This window comes from Taudactylus pleione, unplaced genomic scaffold, assembly GCF_031769625.1.
Source record: "Taudactylus pleione unplaced genomic scaffold, aTauple2 ptg000289l, whole genome shotgun sequence".
NCBI lineage: Eukaryota > Metazoa > Chordata > Amphibia > Anura > Myobatrachidae > Taudactylus > Taudactylus pleione.
In genome coordinates, this window is record NW_028284691.1 from 2,192,915 (window position 1) to 2,207,066 (window position 14,152).

A 14,152-nucleotide genomic window follows, 5' to 3' on the forward strand; every position below is an offset into this window, starting at 1 on the left:
TTATTCATAATGGACAATTAGGTGCCCACAATTTTCTGACACTTATCTTTATAGTCCTACTTTAGGGGGATCTGGCAACTTGGTCGACAGTCATTATGTCGACATTTATAATTTCAACATGGTGCTTGTCGACATCCTCAGAATGTCAACATTCTCACAATGCCAATGGTTAGGGTTAGGCACCGCTGGGAAGGTTAAGGCTGTGGAGGTTAGGCACAATGGGGAGGGTTAAGGGTAGGGATTAGAATTAGGAATAGGGAGTAATACTTATTTATTGAAAGGTTATTGAGATACATACATATGGTATGGAGCACTTCAACACATCCGTGAGTTTTATATTCTGTTAGGTTGACACATCACATGATTCTACTTTATGATTTGAACTTCATATCATGCAGAGTAACAGTGTATCTACTCTTGGGAGCACCACCAACAAAGCTATCCTCTCCCTATTGAGAACAGATATTTGGAAATAGTTGGTTTGTACATTAATTCTGAATAAATTCTACTCAGTATCCTGTGCAGAATTAACAAAAACACCCTACACATGAAGAGATATTTTGTCTGCTATTGTATATCTCAACTTTGAATTTAGTTGATTCAGCAGTTGTGAGGGACGAAGGGTGAGTTGACCTGCTTACATTGTAGGCACAGGTTTGCCCCTTGACTTATGTGTACGGTACAAATTCTTTAAACTGGCCACAAGTCGGAGGGAGTGGCCTGGCTCTGGTCAGAGCAGGCAGCTGGTTGCATGAGCTCCTGCTAAATATCCGTGTTTTTTTTCCTGTTCCCTTGGTGGTATTGGGCTGAAACTTGACCCACAGGTGCATTACATATCACTGCACCTCCGGTGGTAGTTTTGTCCCCCTGCGTGCCTGCTAATTATACTTACCGGCTCCGACGCTGACCTAGCTGAGGTCCCGGCAGTGTCTCTCTTTGCGCTGTTCCTGACACTCCTGTGCTGTCTGGTCAGCGGCGGTCCTCACTGTCTGGTGTTTGATGTGTGTGGTCCGAAGGTCGTGGCTGCAGGTGGATGCTCTGACTCCTTACTGATGTACCAAGCTGTCAGTCTGTCCTGCGGCCATTTTAGGTGAGGAGGCTGTTTACATTCCCTGCCCTGCTTCACTAAGGTTGTTGGATCCTGGGTACATGTGGAGGGGCAGTTTCTCTGCAAGATTGCCCACACTGTAATCCTTGGTCGTATAATTCTTGTTTGGGCCCCACCCCAGCCTCCATTACACAGCTCCTATACCCAGTCCTTGCTGATTTCTGCTATCATCACACCTGTACAAAACAAACATGGAGGCTTCTCTACAACAGATCCTGCAAGCTATCAATGCCTCTGCTCAGAGACTTATCAGCAAAGTTGGGCATTTACAAATTAATATTCTTGCTTCCTGCTGTAACCCTTGGCAACCCCGGGAGGAGACTGAGATGTCTGAATCTCCATTTTTCGATCCTGCAGTTCACACTCCATTTGAGGAAAATCGGTTCATGTATTTCTCCTTCCATATGTTTGTGGTTCTCTCTGCATTGGCCAAGTTTGCATTGGCCAAGTTCAGATATTTAGCCCTGTGGGGTCTGCTGTGGTTCCAGGACTTGCTGCTGTTATATTTTATGTACTTCCCTGTCAGTTTTCAGGCATGCTGGAACGGGACTGCTCCTTATGGTGCATTTTCACAGGGGGCCGAAGCTTGGCCGGACTGATCTGTATCAATCTATTATTTTGCCTTACCAGTTGCTATATGCAAGTTGTTAGTGAGATATGACCTACCATAGTATATTTGAAGATTCTTCTGTAATTGCCTAGTACTTTATAGTATTCTTATATATCCTTTTTATCACATATTAGTATGTCATTTAATATAATTTGTGATTATTATATTATATTTGGTTATATATTTGTTATATGAGACTCCTGCTATATCTAGATATTCTGTTTTATATATATTTTCCTGTGGCTATTTTTAAGCTTCTATTTTATGGGATCACCCTGCTTTCCTGGTAAAGGTAGTTTTTCTGTCAAAGCTCCTTAGATATACGTAATCTGTTTGTCTTTTAGCCTATTATATTTCAGTATTTCTGTATATATTTCTAGTAATTTTACGGAAGTGCAGGAAAGTAGTTTATGGGAGGAGCCGGCTGCCTGCTTCGTCCTGGATATGGCCATTTTTGCCCCAGTCAGTTATCCGAATAACTAGGGGGGGACTGTTAGTAGTGGGTTAGTTTAGTTAGGGGAGAGGGAAATGTGGGATCCAGGTATACCTGAGTTTGGGGATAAGCTATACAGGGTGGGGGGTTATAGGGTAAGTTTGCTTTGGGTGTATTTTGCATTTGTTTAGTTATTATTTTTATTATTTTTGTGGGTGTGGTCAGTCTTATGGTGGGACATTTATATAGGATTTACCTGTTTTTTTTATGCACTTCCTATGCTTGTTGTTTGTGGTTTCCAGCTCCTGCTTCAGGAACCCGAATGGCGCCTTCGGGTACTCGTTATGTTTTCTTTCTTTTTTTTTAATATATATATATATATATTACCTGAGACATGTATGTATACCCTAAATAATATGACTATACCTTATACTTTGCTTTGTCTGTATGTATATGTCACAAAATTTACTTTTCATACTTGCTTTTATTATTATTACTATTCTTTTATTGGGTGTATTTTCAAAACTTTAAATAAAAGATACTTGATTTAAAAAAAAAAAAAAAAAAAAAAAAACTGTCCATAAGTCAAAATAGGGTAGTTCAATAAGACTGAAATGACAGATTTTTCTGAGCAATTGGGCTTAATATAAATATAATTATAAATTTGTAATTCCTTTAAATCAATTGTGCTTATTCCAAAGACTTTCCTTCTCATAGGTTCCGGTCAGTGGTACATAGAAAGAAAGTGTAAAAACAAGTGTATCAATAAAGTATCATTTTAACAATGTTTGCTAGCGAATTCAAACAACTTCACACAAGTGTATGTAACAGAAAACTACAAAAAAGTTCAAAACTGCTTTCAAACGAATAATTTGCAAAAAAAAACTGTACTTGAGGTTTCTCACAGAAATCCATAAAGTGCACCGTGCCTCTACAAATAAATCTTATAGGTACCCAAAAAATATATCCACAACATAGAAAGTGCATGTGCTCGTACCAAGGGACGAATCTGGCTCTGTCCTGATGTCCACACTGTCACTCAGGAAAGTTTTGTGTATAAAAGCAAGAAGAAGGTACCAATGAGGTATATAGTAAAAACACATTTAATAAATAATATCTAAAACATACTTCTAAGAATTGTTCTTAGATGTATATTTTAGATATTATTTATTAAATAACACTTTCTGCCAGCATTTCTTGACCCTTCTCAGCCCATCATAGAAATCCTACAATTGCTCCGAGAACCACTGTTCCACTTCCAGAATGACATTGTTTGTGTGGTCAAATCGCCTACCCCAAAGTGGCTTCTTCATCTCAGGGAAGACAAAGAAGTCGCTGGGCGCAAGATCAGGCGAATAGGGATGGGGCAAAATTTCATAGCCACACCTGTCGGCTTCCACAGCAGATGCTTGGCTGGAATGTTCGGGTGCATTGTCGGCTAGGTGACGGATGCCTTTGCTGATAATACCATGGCATTTCTTTCATGGCATCTTACAATTGCTGCAGAAGGGTGCATTAGTAAGCGCTGATGATGGTCTAAGATAATCGGTTAGGATTACGCCACAACAGCCCCAAAAAATGGACAGCATGAACTTCCATGCATATTTCTGCACCTTGGCTTTTTTAGGAGGGGGTGAGGAGGAGTGTTTCCACTCCTTACTCATTTCTTTGATCTCCGGATCATACAGCAATCCATGGCCAGGAAACTCCCCAGACCTTAATCCCATTGAGAACTTGTGGTCAATCCTCCAAGAGGTGGGTGGAAAAACAAAAACCCACAAATTCTGACAAACTCCAAGCATTGATTATGCAAGAATGGGCGGCCATCAGTCAGTATGCTGCAATAGTTCACATCGTGCTTGCTTGTGAAATGGGGTCAGCAAGTGGGGAACACATTGTCATGACACTTTTTATACATGTGCAGTTGCACATGCATAATCTTCCACACACTTCCATAACGAAGACCAACTTCTTTCATGATCACTTCAATGGTTATTTGTCTTTCTTTGAGAACAAGAGCCTCTACTTTCTTCACCATGTCAAGATCATCCATGATTGAGGGTCTCCCGGATCGAGGCTCATCTGAGAGGGACATGTGTCCAGTTTGAAATTCCTTTTCTACCTCACAACAGTGTCATATGATGGAATTTTACACCATAAACAGTCATCAAGGATTTGGCAGGCACTATTACTAGAGATGAGCGGGTTCGGTTCGGAGAACCGAACCCACCCGAACTTTCAATTCCGAATCGGCTCGGGTTTTCCCACCTGACTCGGATCTCAAAATGAGGCAAAATGTCATCATCTCGCTGTCGGATTCTCGCGGGTTTTGGATTGTATAAAAGGTTCCCCGCGATCGCTGCCATTTTCATTCCCGCTGTGGACAGTGAAGAGGAAGGAGGGGCTGTGATCGCTGTGCTGATAGGAGCTGGCTACTGTTGACAGTGAAGAGGAAGGAGGGGACTGTGATCGCTGTGCTGATGAGGGCTGGTTACTGTTGTCACTTGTGTTAGAGGCTGCCTGCTTAATGTCCATAGGGGCTGTCTGTTGTCCATAGGGGCTGGCTGTGCTGCTGTATTGTCCAGGGGGTGCGCACTGCTCTGTCCATCAGGGGTGCTCTTCATCTTCACCCCCAGTGTGAAAAAAAGAAAGTTTTTTTCTTTTTTTTTTTTTGTGTGTGTTTGCGCGTTAGCCACAGTTATCAGCAAAGTAGCTGCGCAGGAGTGCTGCCTGTGTCGTTTATCAAGGGGCTGCTGCCTCACTCGGGTGCTCTCCCCCTAAGTGGCAAATAATAAATAAGTGTTTTTTTTTCTGTGTGCGTGCGAAAGCGACACTTATCAGCAACATAGCTGTGCAGGGGTGCTGCCTGTGTCGTTTTATCAAGGGGCTGCTATGTCCATCCAGGGGCAGTGGCTGCTGTTTCCATCCAGGGGTTGTTGTGTTCATCTAGGGCAGGGGCTGCTGTGTCCATCCAGGGCAGGGGCTGCTGTGTCCATACAGGGGCAGGGGTGTATTCATAAAAAATATTGTCACACTAAGTGGAAAAGGCTGTGTATTCGTAAAATTAAATGTCATACTGTTAGTGGTAGCGCAGTGTGTTATTTTCTTATTCATAAGAAAATCTTGTGACACTGCAAGTGGAAGGAAATTTTACAATTTAATAACACACAGCAATAAAAAACTGCAACTTTTCACTTCTTTCTTCAATCATGAATACATGATTAGTCTACTCTACACGCCGACTACAAGACCACAACAAAGTGCTAAATAACGTGCATAATATATTAAACCTAATGACATCACAAACGCCACAGCTGAGATTCACATAAACATTTTCAAAAGGTGAAAATAGAGGATATGGTTTAAAAAATAGAATAAAGCAGCTAAAACTGCGTTCCATGATTATAATGTCCCTACTCCCAGTCCCTACCCATGGCCCTCTACCTGAATTTCAGCGGGTCAGAGGGGCAACTCCATGCAACCATATTCCAGAGTGCAGTTGCTCCTCCTATAACCCAGGTCAGAAGATGTGTAAGGGGTGTGTTGATGATATGGACTAAAATGGAGCTCACATCCACTAAAGTGGACAATGAATCCCCAATCTAACAGGGAACACTGCTGTAATTTATACACAACACAGGATGGGATGACGATATAGGCTTGGGTGATGTATACATCATCTTCTTCACACAATATTAATTTGTCCCGCTGGAATCCACCATTACAGGTGCCTCTGTAATTTTTGCATGTAATTGACTGTAAAGGTCTTTCTCGTAGAATTTGTAGTTCATTTTGATGGATATCATCTTTTGCACATTGAGTACACACTGGAAGGAGGGCAGCTCAAGTAAAGCAAAGGCAGTTTGTTTAAAGTCCTCCAAATTGCCTCTTTTTACTGCCAGTAGTTCTTTTCATCTCTTCAGATCTGTGTCTGTTGGGAAGACTAAACAATGTATTCATCCCTTCTGGGATGAAAATCCACTCCCAGCTCAAGAATTCTCAAGAAAGACACAACATAAGACCTAAACCTTGAATCTTAGATGTTGCATTTGCTGCTCTGTTCCGCTTGTCCACAATATCTGCTCTAGTTAAGTGTACAGTGGGTCCAATAGCAGTTTGAAATTGTTTTGGAAAGCACTCTTCCTGGTCCTCTTCTGGGATGAAAATCCACCCCTAGCAGCAGAAGCAGGCGCAGGATTCTCAAGAAAGACACAATGTAAGGCCTTAAATCATAAATCTTGCTCTTGTACACATATCTGTGCTGGTTAAGTGGCAGTTTGGAGGCCACTAACAATGTTTTTTTTTTTTAATGTCCCTGTACAGGTTGGGAAATATTTTTTCATGTGGAAGGTTTGCAAAGGATTATTTAACAGTCAATTGTTTTGGAAAGCACTACTAGAAGATTTCCTGGTCCCCTTCTGGGATGAAAAAAAAAAATCCACTCCCAGTAGCAGGCATGGCGCTCAAGGATTCTTCTGGGGGCAAGGACTAATGTGAATGAGTAACATTTTTTTGTAAATGCCTCCTCTACTTCCACATAAATTTACTTCGGAATCAAAAATTTTTATTAAATATACTACCAATCAACCCTTCCTTCAAATACATACTCCAACTCCCTCAGGCCTCTCTTGAATAATACTGATGTGCCATGTTGGAAGTTGAATTGCCACATGTATGTGCCGCCCACTGCTGCCGCTTATCTTAGTCAACCAGCTAGCTTGGTGCAAATTTTTGGCCTAAACTGGATGAAAACAATATAGTGAGGTGATCAAAATCTATGCCATGACACCAGGTTCGCCCGGAATGGACCATCATTCCATATATGATCCATTTCCCACGCCCCCATGAAAATGTTGGCGTAACTGGGGGCGAACCTGGTGCCCATAGCAGTCCCTCTTGTCTGTAAATAAAAATCATCTTTAAAGATAAAATAATTATTAACAAGAATAAACTTTATACTTTCAATGAGGAATTCCTGCAAAACCGTCGATGAATTGGCTAATACTCTTTTTACTGCCTCTAATCCCTGATGATGATCAATAATCGCATAGAGAGAATTTACATCGGCAGTAACCTCCTATTTAATGGTTTTTAGCAATTCCAACACATCTCCCGAATTTTCCGGAGAGAATGTGATTAATGAACTGTCACAGCTGTTACATTTTTCAGTTGAAACTGGAAAGATATGGAGCTGGAGGAACGGGTCGTGAATAGGATTGCTATGGGTACTTATGAGTCATTCGATCTATGTCTGGTATTAGGTCCCAGCTGGGGTAATTTAGGATTTTTAGGGGGGGTATAAGTATAGGGTGTGTAGTGTGTCTCCTCATACCTTGAAAAAGATACATTCCAGTATTGAAACGCGTTGGTGGAGGAGCAGAGTGGGGATCTTTCTTACAACTACCGGGGATGCCTGATGCATGGACTTAAGTGTTTTTGTCTACTAGCTGTGTAGACCAAATCATCTGGTGAGAGGCCAATTATCCCTTACTTTCTTATTGTCTGGTATTATCTGTATTTTTTGGAATTAAAAACAATATTACACTATTTGGTATTGTCTTTTCCATTTTATACACAACAGAGGACACTAACTTTGGAAGAAAAGAAACTACTTAGGAAGGAGAATCACAAGTCCACCTATGCTGTTTTGTCTACCTTAAATAAGTAGACCACCACTTATGGTACGAGTGTGAAACAAAAGGGGGGACCCGTGCTATATACCAAGAGCATATCTCTATATGTCATATTTAATATCTTTTAATGTGTTACACTATGGAATTTTTTTTTGTTTTTGTTTGAGTTTTAGATATTGTTAGAGCGCCTGAGGAGAAGTGTTGGTAATATTTTCAAAACATATTCTTGGTGGAGTGTGAGTGACACTTTTCTTACCATCTGCCACGGGCTGTGTCTAGGCGCATGGAAAATTCTACCACTGTTTTTTTGCTATAAAGTTGACATATATAGCTGTAATTTACAACATTATGCAAATACGGATCAATGATTACTGTACGTTGATCAAATTACATCTGGATATCTCAAAGACCTCATGGTGATTATTAAAACTTTACGATACCCCCTCGTATACAGTCAGGCGCATAAATATTGGGACATTGACAGAATTTTCATATTTTGGCCTCTATTCACCACCACAATGGCTTTGAAATGAAACAAACAAGATGTGCTTTAACTGCAGACTTTCAGATTTAATTTGAGGGTAATTACATCCAAATCCGGTGAATGGTGTAGGAATTACAACGGTTTCTATATGTGCCTCCCACTTTTTAAGGGTCCAAAAGTAATGGGACTATCAACTCAAAAGCTATTTCATAGACAGGTGTGGGCTATTCCCTCATTATTTCATTATAAATTAAGCAGGTAAAAGGTCTGAAGTTGATTCTAGGTGTGACATTTGCATTTGGAATCAGTTGCTGTCGACTCTCAATATGAGATCCAAAGAGCTGTCACTATCAGTGAAGCAAGCCATCACTAGGCTGAAAAATCAAAACAAACCCATCAGAGAGATAGCAAAAACATTAGGTGTGGCCAAATCAACTGTTTGGAACATTCTTAAAAAGAAAGAACGCATCGGAGAGCTCAGCAACACAAAAAGACCCGGAAGACCACAGAAAACAACTGTGGTGGATGACAGAAGAATTATTTCCCTGGTGAAGAAAAACCCCTTCACAACAGTTGGCCAAATCAAGAACACTCTCCAGGAGGTAGGTATATATGTGTCAAAGTCAACAATCAAGAGAAGACTTCACAAGAGTGAATATAGAGGGTTCACCACAAGATGTAAACCATTGGTGAGCCACAAAAACAGGAAGACCAGATTAGAGTTTGCCAAACAACATCTAAAAAAACCATTACAGTTCTGGAACAACATCCTATGGACAGATGAGACAAAGATCAGCTTGTACCAGAGTGATGGGAAGAGAAGAGTATGGAGAAGGAAAGGAACTGCTCATGATCCAAAACATACCACCTCATCAGTGAAGCATGGTGGTGATAGTGTCATGGTGTGGGCATGTATGGCTGCCAATGGAACTGGTTCCCTTGTATTTATTGATGATGTGACTGCTGACAAAAGCAACAGAATTAATTTTGAAGTGTTTCGGGCAATATAATATGCTCATATTCAGTCAAATGCTTCAGAACTCATTGGACGGCGCTTCACAGTGCAGATGGACAATGACCTGAAGCATACTGCAAAAGCAACCAAAACGTTTTTTAAGGCTAAAAAGTGGAATGTTATGCAATGGCCAAGTCAATCCCCTGACCTGAATCCGATTGAGCATGCATTTCACTTGATTAAGACAAAACTGAAGGGAAAATGCCCCAAGAACAAGCGGGAACTGAATACATTTGCAGTAGAGGCCTGGCAGAGCATCACCAGGGATGAAACCCAGCGTCTGGTGATGTCTATGCGGTCCAGACTTCAGGCTGTAATTGCCTGCAAAAGATTTGCAACAAAGTATTAAAAAGTGAAAGTTAGATTTAGGCTTGTTTAGTTTGTCCCATTACTTTTGGCCCCTTAAAAAGTGGGAGGCACATATAGAAACCGTTGTAATTCCTACACCGTTCACCTGATTTGGATGTAATTACCCTCAAATTAAATCTGGAAGTCTGCAGTTAAAGCACATCTTGTTTGTTTCATTTCAAAGCCATTGTGGTGGTGAATAGAGGCCAAAATATGAAATTTCTGTCAATGTCCCAATATTTATGCACCTGACTCTATATCAAGCAGAAACTAATTAAAGTTAATTACCGGACATTGAATTCTCAACAAGTGGAGGAGTACTGTCAACCAAACTTATGTAAAAAATGTGGTTCAGAACAGATATTTACATTATAGAAGTAGTCATTTGAGATCTTGGAAGGGGCCTGAATCAGAGTTGTACGCTAATGCAAACGCATTTGCGATTTCGCCGCTTAGCAGTTGATAAAATATGCTATTGCATCCGCCGGCGGAATATGTATTGAGACGCCCACCGGAGTCCTCGCAGCTGGCCGCAACTGTGTACACAAATGCAACATTGGACGCTGCTCCTGAAAACATTGACTTCTCGAGTGAGTCTTTGGTCACTCAGAATGGCCACAGTAACTGAGACGCTGAAGCTTTGTTCTTTGCTTGCGCAATCACAGGCGCTGGCACGTACACACCAAGGAAACGGGCAGACATGCCTGCGTTTTGGCCGGAACTCCCGGTAACCATCCACACAACGGTCTCTTCCTGTCAATCAGTTGTGACTGAATCCTCACAGCGAGCTCGATCACCTTTGTCACCAAAAATACAACTTCGTCCCCGTATTTAGATATTATGGGACAGTCCCAACATACATGCATAGAAGAACTAATGTGGGCTCCCTGCCTCCAACAGAGGGCCGAAATGCCTGGATAAATCTGATGCAACGTGGCAGGGACCTGCGTGAATACACCTTTTTAGGAATTTTCTTTTATGTTGGTATTAATGGAGGTCAAAGCTACCCACTTTCTGATGTCCATCCATTCATCATCCTTTAGGCTAATCCCAAGGGCTCACTTCCAGGTCTGCTGAAATGGTTCTTTGAACTCGGAAGGTGAGGGGGCTAGCAGCGAATAAAAATCGATGTATATTGTAGAGCTCTTGCAGCTAGGAACATTGAAAAGGAGTGGGATGACACATTTGTGAGGTTTACACAGTGAGCAGATGAAACTACAGATTTACATAGATTTTTTTCACATAGGTCTGCAAAATTTTGAAGCGCAAATTCTCCTTGAATATGCATGATTCTAGTTATCTTGGTTAATACCAGGGATGCATATATACATCCCAATGGAAAGTGAAGGTGGCGCCACAAAGCAATAAGAAGGGAAGGATACTAAGCTTTTATTTAATTTGGCCCACATCGGTAAGACGGCCCTCAAGTGAGGGATTTCGTGAACCAAGGCTGGTCTCATATTCAGAGGAATCCAAAAAACAAACTGGTCGCCCACCAGGTCGCTTTCAAGTAATACCCATTTTTTATTTCCTCTGTTGTGTGCCAAGATGCTATATGACTCAACTGTGTTGCAAAAAAATATCTGTCGAAGATGGGAATCCCCAAACCACCATTAATCGTTGATTTGGTCAAGCAAGCCCTGCGTTGTGTACGTTTTTTATTGGACCATATGAAAGAGCCGTATAGTGACTGGATTTAGGGTCCTCTAGAAAAGGTATAATAGCCTAGGTAAGATATTCATCTTGACTGAGTTAACACGGCCAGTCCATGAGATACAAGGTGGGGTCCATCTTAATAAATCTTTTATAACCGCATGTAGTAAAGGAGTGTCATTATCCTGAAATAACTGTTCGTATGTCTTTGTGATAGTTATCTCTAAATATCTAAAGGATTTTGGGCACCAAATGTATTCAAAATTAGCGTTGATCTATTTTGGTATGATATTATAATATGTGATAATGACTTCAGTCACCCAGATCAGTTTTAGAAATTACTTTATGTATACAGACCCATTATTATTAATATAATATATATACAATTAGCGATCAACTTCTATTGATCTCTGGAAAAGAGGCTTGTTTGCAAAAGTGGAACACATATACTGTACATGAACACTGAGGCTTGGATATATATTGGAACGCATGTACAGTCTGGTATCTTGAGTTCACAATTGAAATGAGGCTTGGAACACTATGAATGAGAACAAAGTTTGGCTTGACGTCCGCCATGCCAAGCAGCGATAAGCTTTTAATATCACCTGGGTTGACTCACTATTGGTTCACCAGAGTTTAAAGAGAAGCTATATTTCAGGTGCTAGTATTGCCTTCTGAGGATATATATAAATATATATATATATCTCGCGCAGTGACCGATCTTTTCACTGTGAGAGGAGAGCTTGGGGAAAGCCCCTCCATAAGTGCTGGGCACGCCCCCAAGTGTGATGAATTGGGGACTGTCACAAGGACACGCCCTCTCCCCCGCTAGGCAATGCCCCCTTTCTGGAGTGCGTGCCAAAGGTGTCTGGACCATCCACGCCCTGCCCTGCCCTGCCCACAGTCTAATACTATATACAGTTTGTCTGGTTAAAGACTGTTTTATATTATATAAATGTATTCATTATTTTGTTAGCATTTGTTGTTGCTTTCCATTCCAACTATTTTGGAGGAACTGGTCTTGGTTTTTGTAGATCAGTGTATGGTTCAATTTTGTCCCAATTATGCTTTTGTATTGCTAGGAGATGTACAGTAGAGAATGTGGTATGTGTTTTCCTATTCTCGCTCTTAATTCTCCTAAAAGTGTGTAAATCTAATGCTAGTAATGTTGACACTCCTCACCTCCCCTCACAACTGTTTTTTGGTTTTACTATCTTTGTGCTTTGATCCTAAACTAAAGAACGATAATATTTATAGACTTATGTATTTTGTTTGTGTGTGCAGGAAGCTATGGACTCTACAGACAAACTCTTAGAAGCGTTTGTTCCTATTCAAGAACCTGTAAGTGTGACTTAAAAATATTAATGTATCCAGTACAGGGAAAATAATCATGTGGCCTCAAATGTTTTTGCTATGTTATATTAAAGTTATAATAGATGCATGTAAACGATCATATGACACTTCTTGTAACAGCATATATAGTAAGCAGTGTTTTACTTTAGGACGGAGTAGTGGCAAGAACTGAAATACAGCCTCACAGTTCTGTGTCTGAGCCATCTTTATCCAGACAGAGAAGACAGAAGAAGATCAAAGAAGACGTATCAGAACATCCTGAGCAGGTGACATCTGTGGACACATAATAGGGAATTGTTTGTTCAAAAAATAAGGGTTGTACCGACTACTACAACCTCCCCACTTTACATAAAATGAAAAGTAATATTGCTGTAGGGCCATCTAGAAGTAGCTTTTTTAAAGTCCGCTATAATGTGGATGAAGTTTATTACTAGCCATGTCCTACATCAGGCATGCCAAACTACCCAGTTTATAGCCACATGCATCATAACAAGTTTTATTAAGTTGTAGCCCCCAAACTGTATTTTTAGTTTTACAATTTAGTAGCACTGATAATGTTTTCTGGTGGTCGTATTAAAATCTCGTTTTTAGAAGTGTACATCATTTTTCCCAAGATAAATGACTAATGCAGTCATTAAACTCTGTCTGGAAGGCTGCAATGTAAATTAGATCTTGCACGTGGGCAATTTATAGTAGGAATGATGTTGTAACAGCAGCTCCTGTGCAGTCAGCGTGACTGCAGTTTACAGGACCCTGTACCTGCTATAACTTGTTTCTCATTGCTCCAGCCAGCAAAGTGTTTTCAGCTTGCCATTGCAGATTGTACATCCACCACCTATTAGCCGAGCATTCCCAGGGCAGACACAGTGGCACCTGACTGGAGAGTACGATCTTCTGCTTTCGATGGACTGCAACATCTTAGAGAATAGTTTTTCTACTGCTCAGCTCACTAGTTAGCATAGCGGATCATAAGTGAGGCTCTTACTTTAAAGAATGACAGGGGTAGTCTGATTCGCAGGGATCCATGTCCAAAAGAGGATTACTAGATGCCCATCATTGGTGGTCCGTACCATACACTGTACTGCCTGACTTTCGTGACAATCAGGCTCCTTTGGCAACCACTGGCATCCATCCACAATCCCAGGCTAAAATCCATTTCTGAGCTCCCTCCAAAACTTTTTTATTTCCATAGATCCAAAGTGCATAAATGGTGTTCCCTTGTGATGTTACTGTCTCAGATCGTCTGGGGTATTGCTAGATATTTAATTCAAACTCTTTCTGATGCCCAAAAGGGACAGCTTTTATCACTCAGTTTTGGATACAAGTGCCCTCAACAAATTCCTTCCAGAAGAGCAATTCAAGCTGGATATACCCCAGTAAGGCTAGAGAGAGGGGGAATATGAGGTGCTCCTTGATATATCTGGCTGATCCTGATGAACGCCGTATCCAGAAAGTTGATAATTTCCACCTTAAAATCAAACTCCTGGATGGTGGATAACAAACAGGACTAAGGGG

At 40.9% G+C, this 14,152-nt stretch overlaps 1 protein-coding gene across 2 annotated transcripts in view; it reads left to right on the top strand.

The window, feature by feature from the left end:
* The window catches only part of NEK4 (NIMA related kinase 4), a 70,445-nt gene that overhangs the window by 24,107 nt on the left and 32,186 nt on the right, over positions 1-14,152 (top strand). For both annotated transcript variants that reach the window (XM_088482480.1, XM_088482481.1), the window contains exons 8-9: positions 12,569-12,625; positions 12,787-12,903. In XM_088482480.1, the coding sequence (XP_088338606.1) occupies positions 12,569-12,625; positions 12,787-12,903 (174 nt within the window). The remainder of the gene's footprint in view (positions 1-12,568; positions 12,626-12,786; positions 12,904-14,152) is intronic.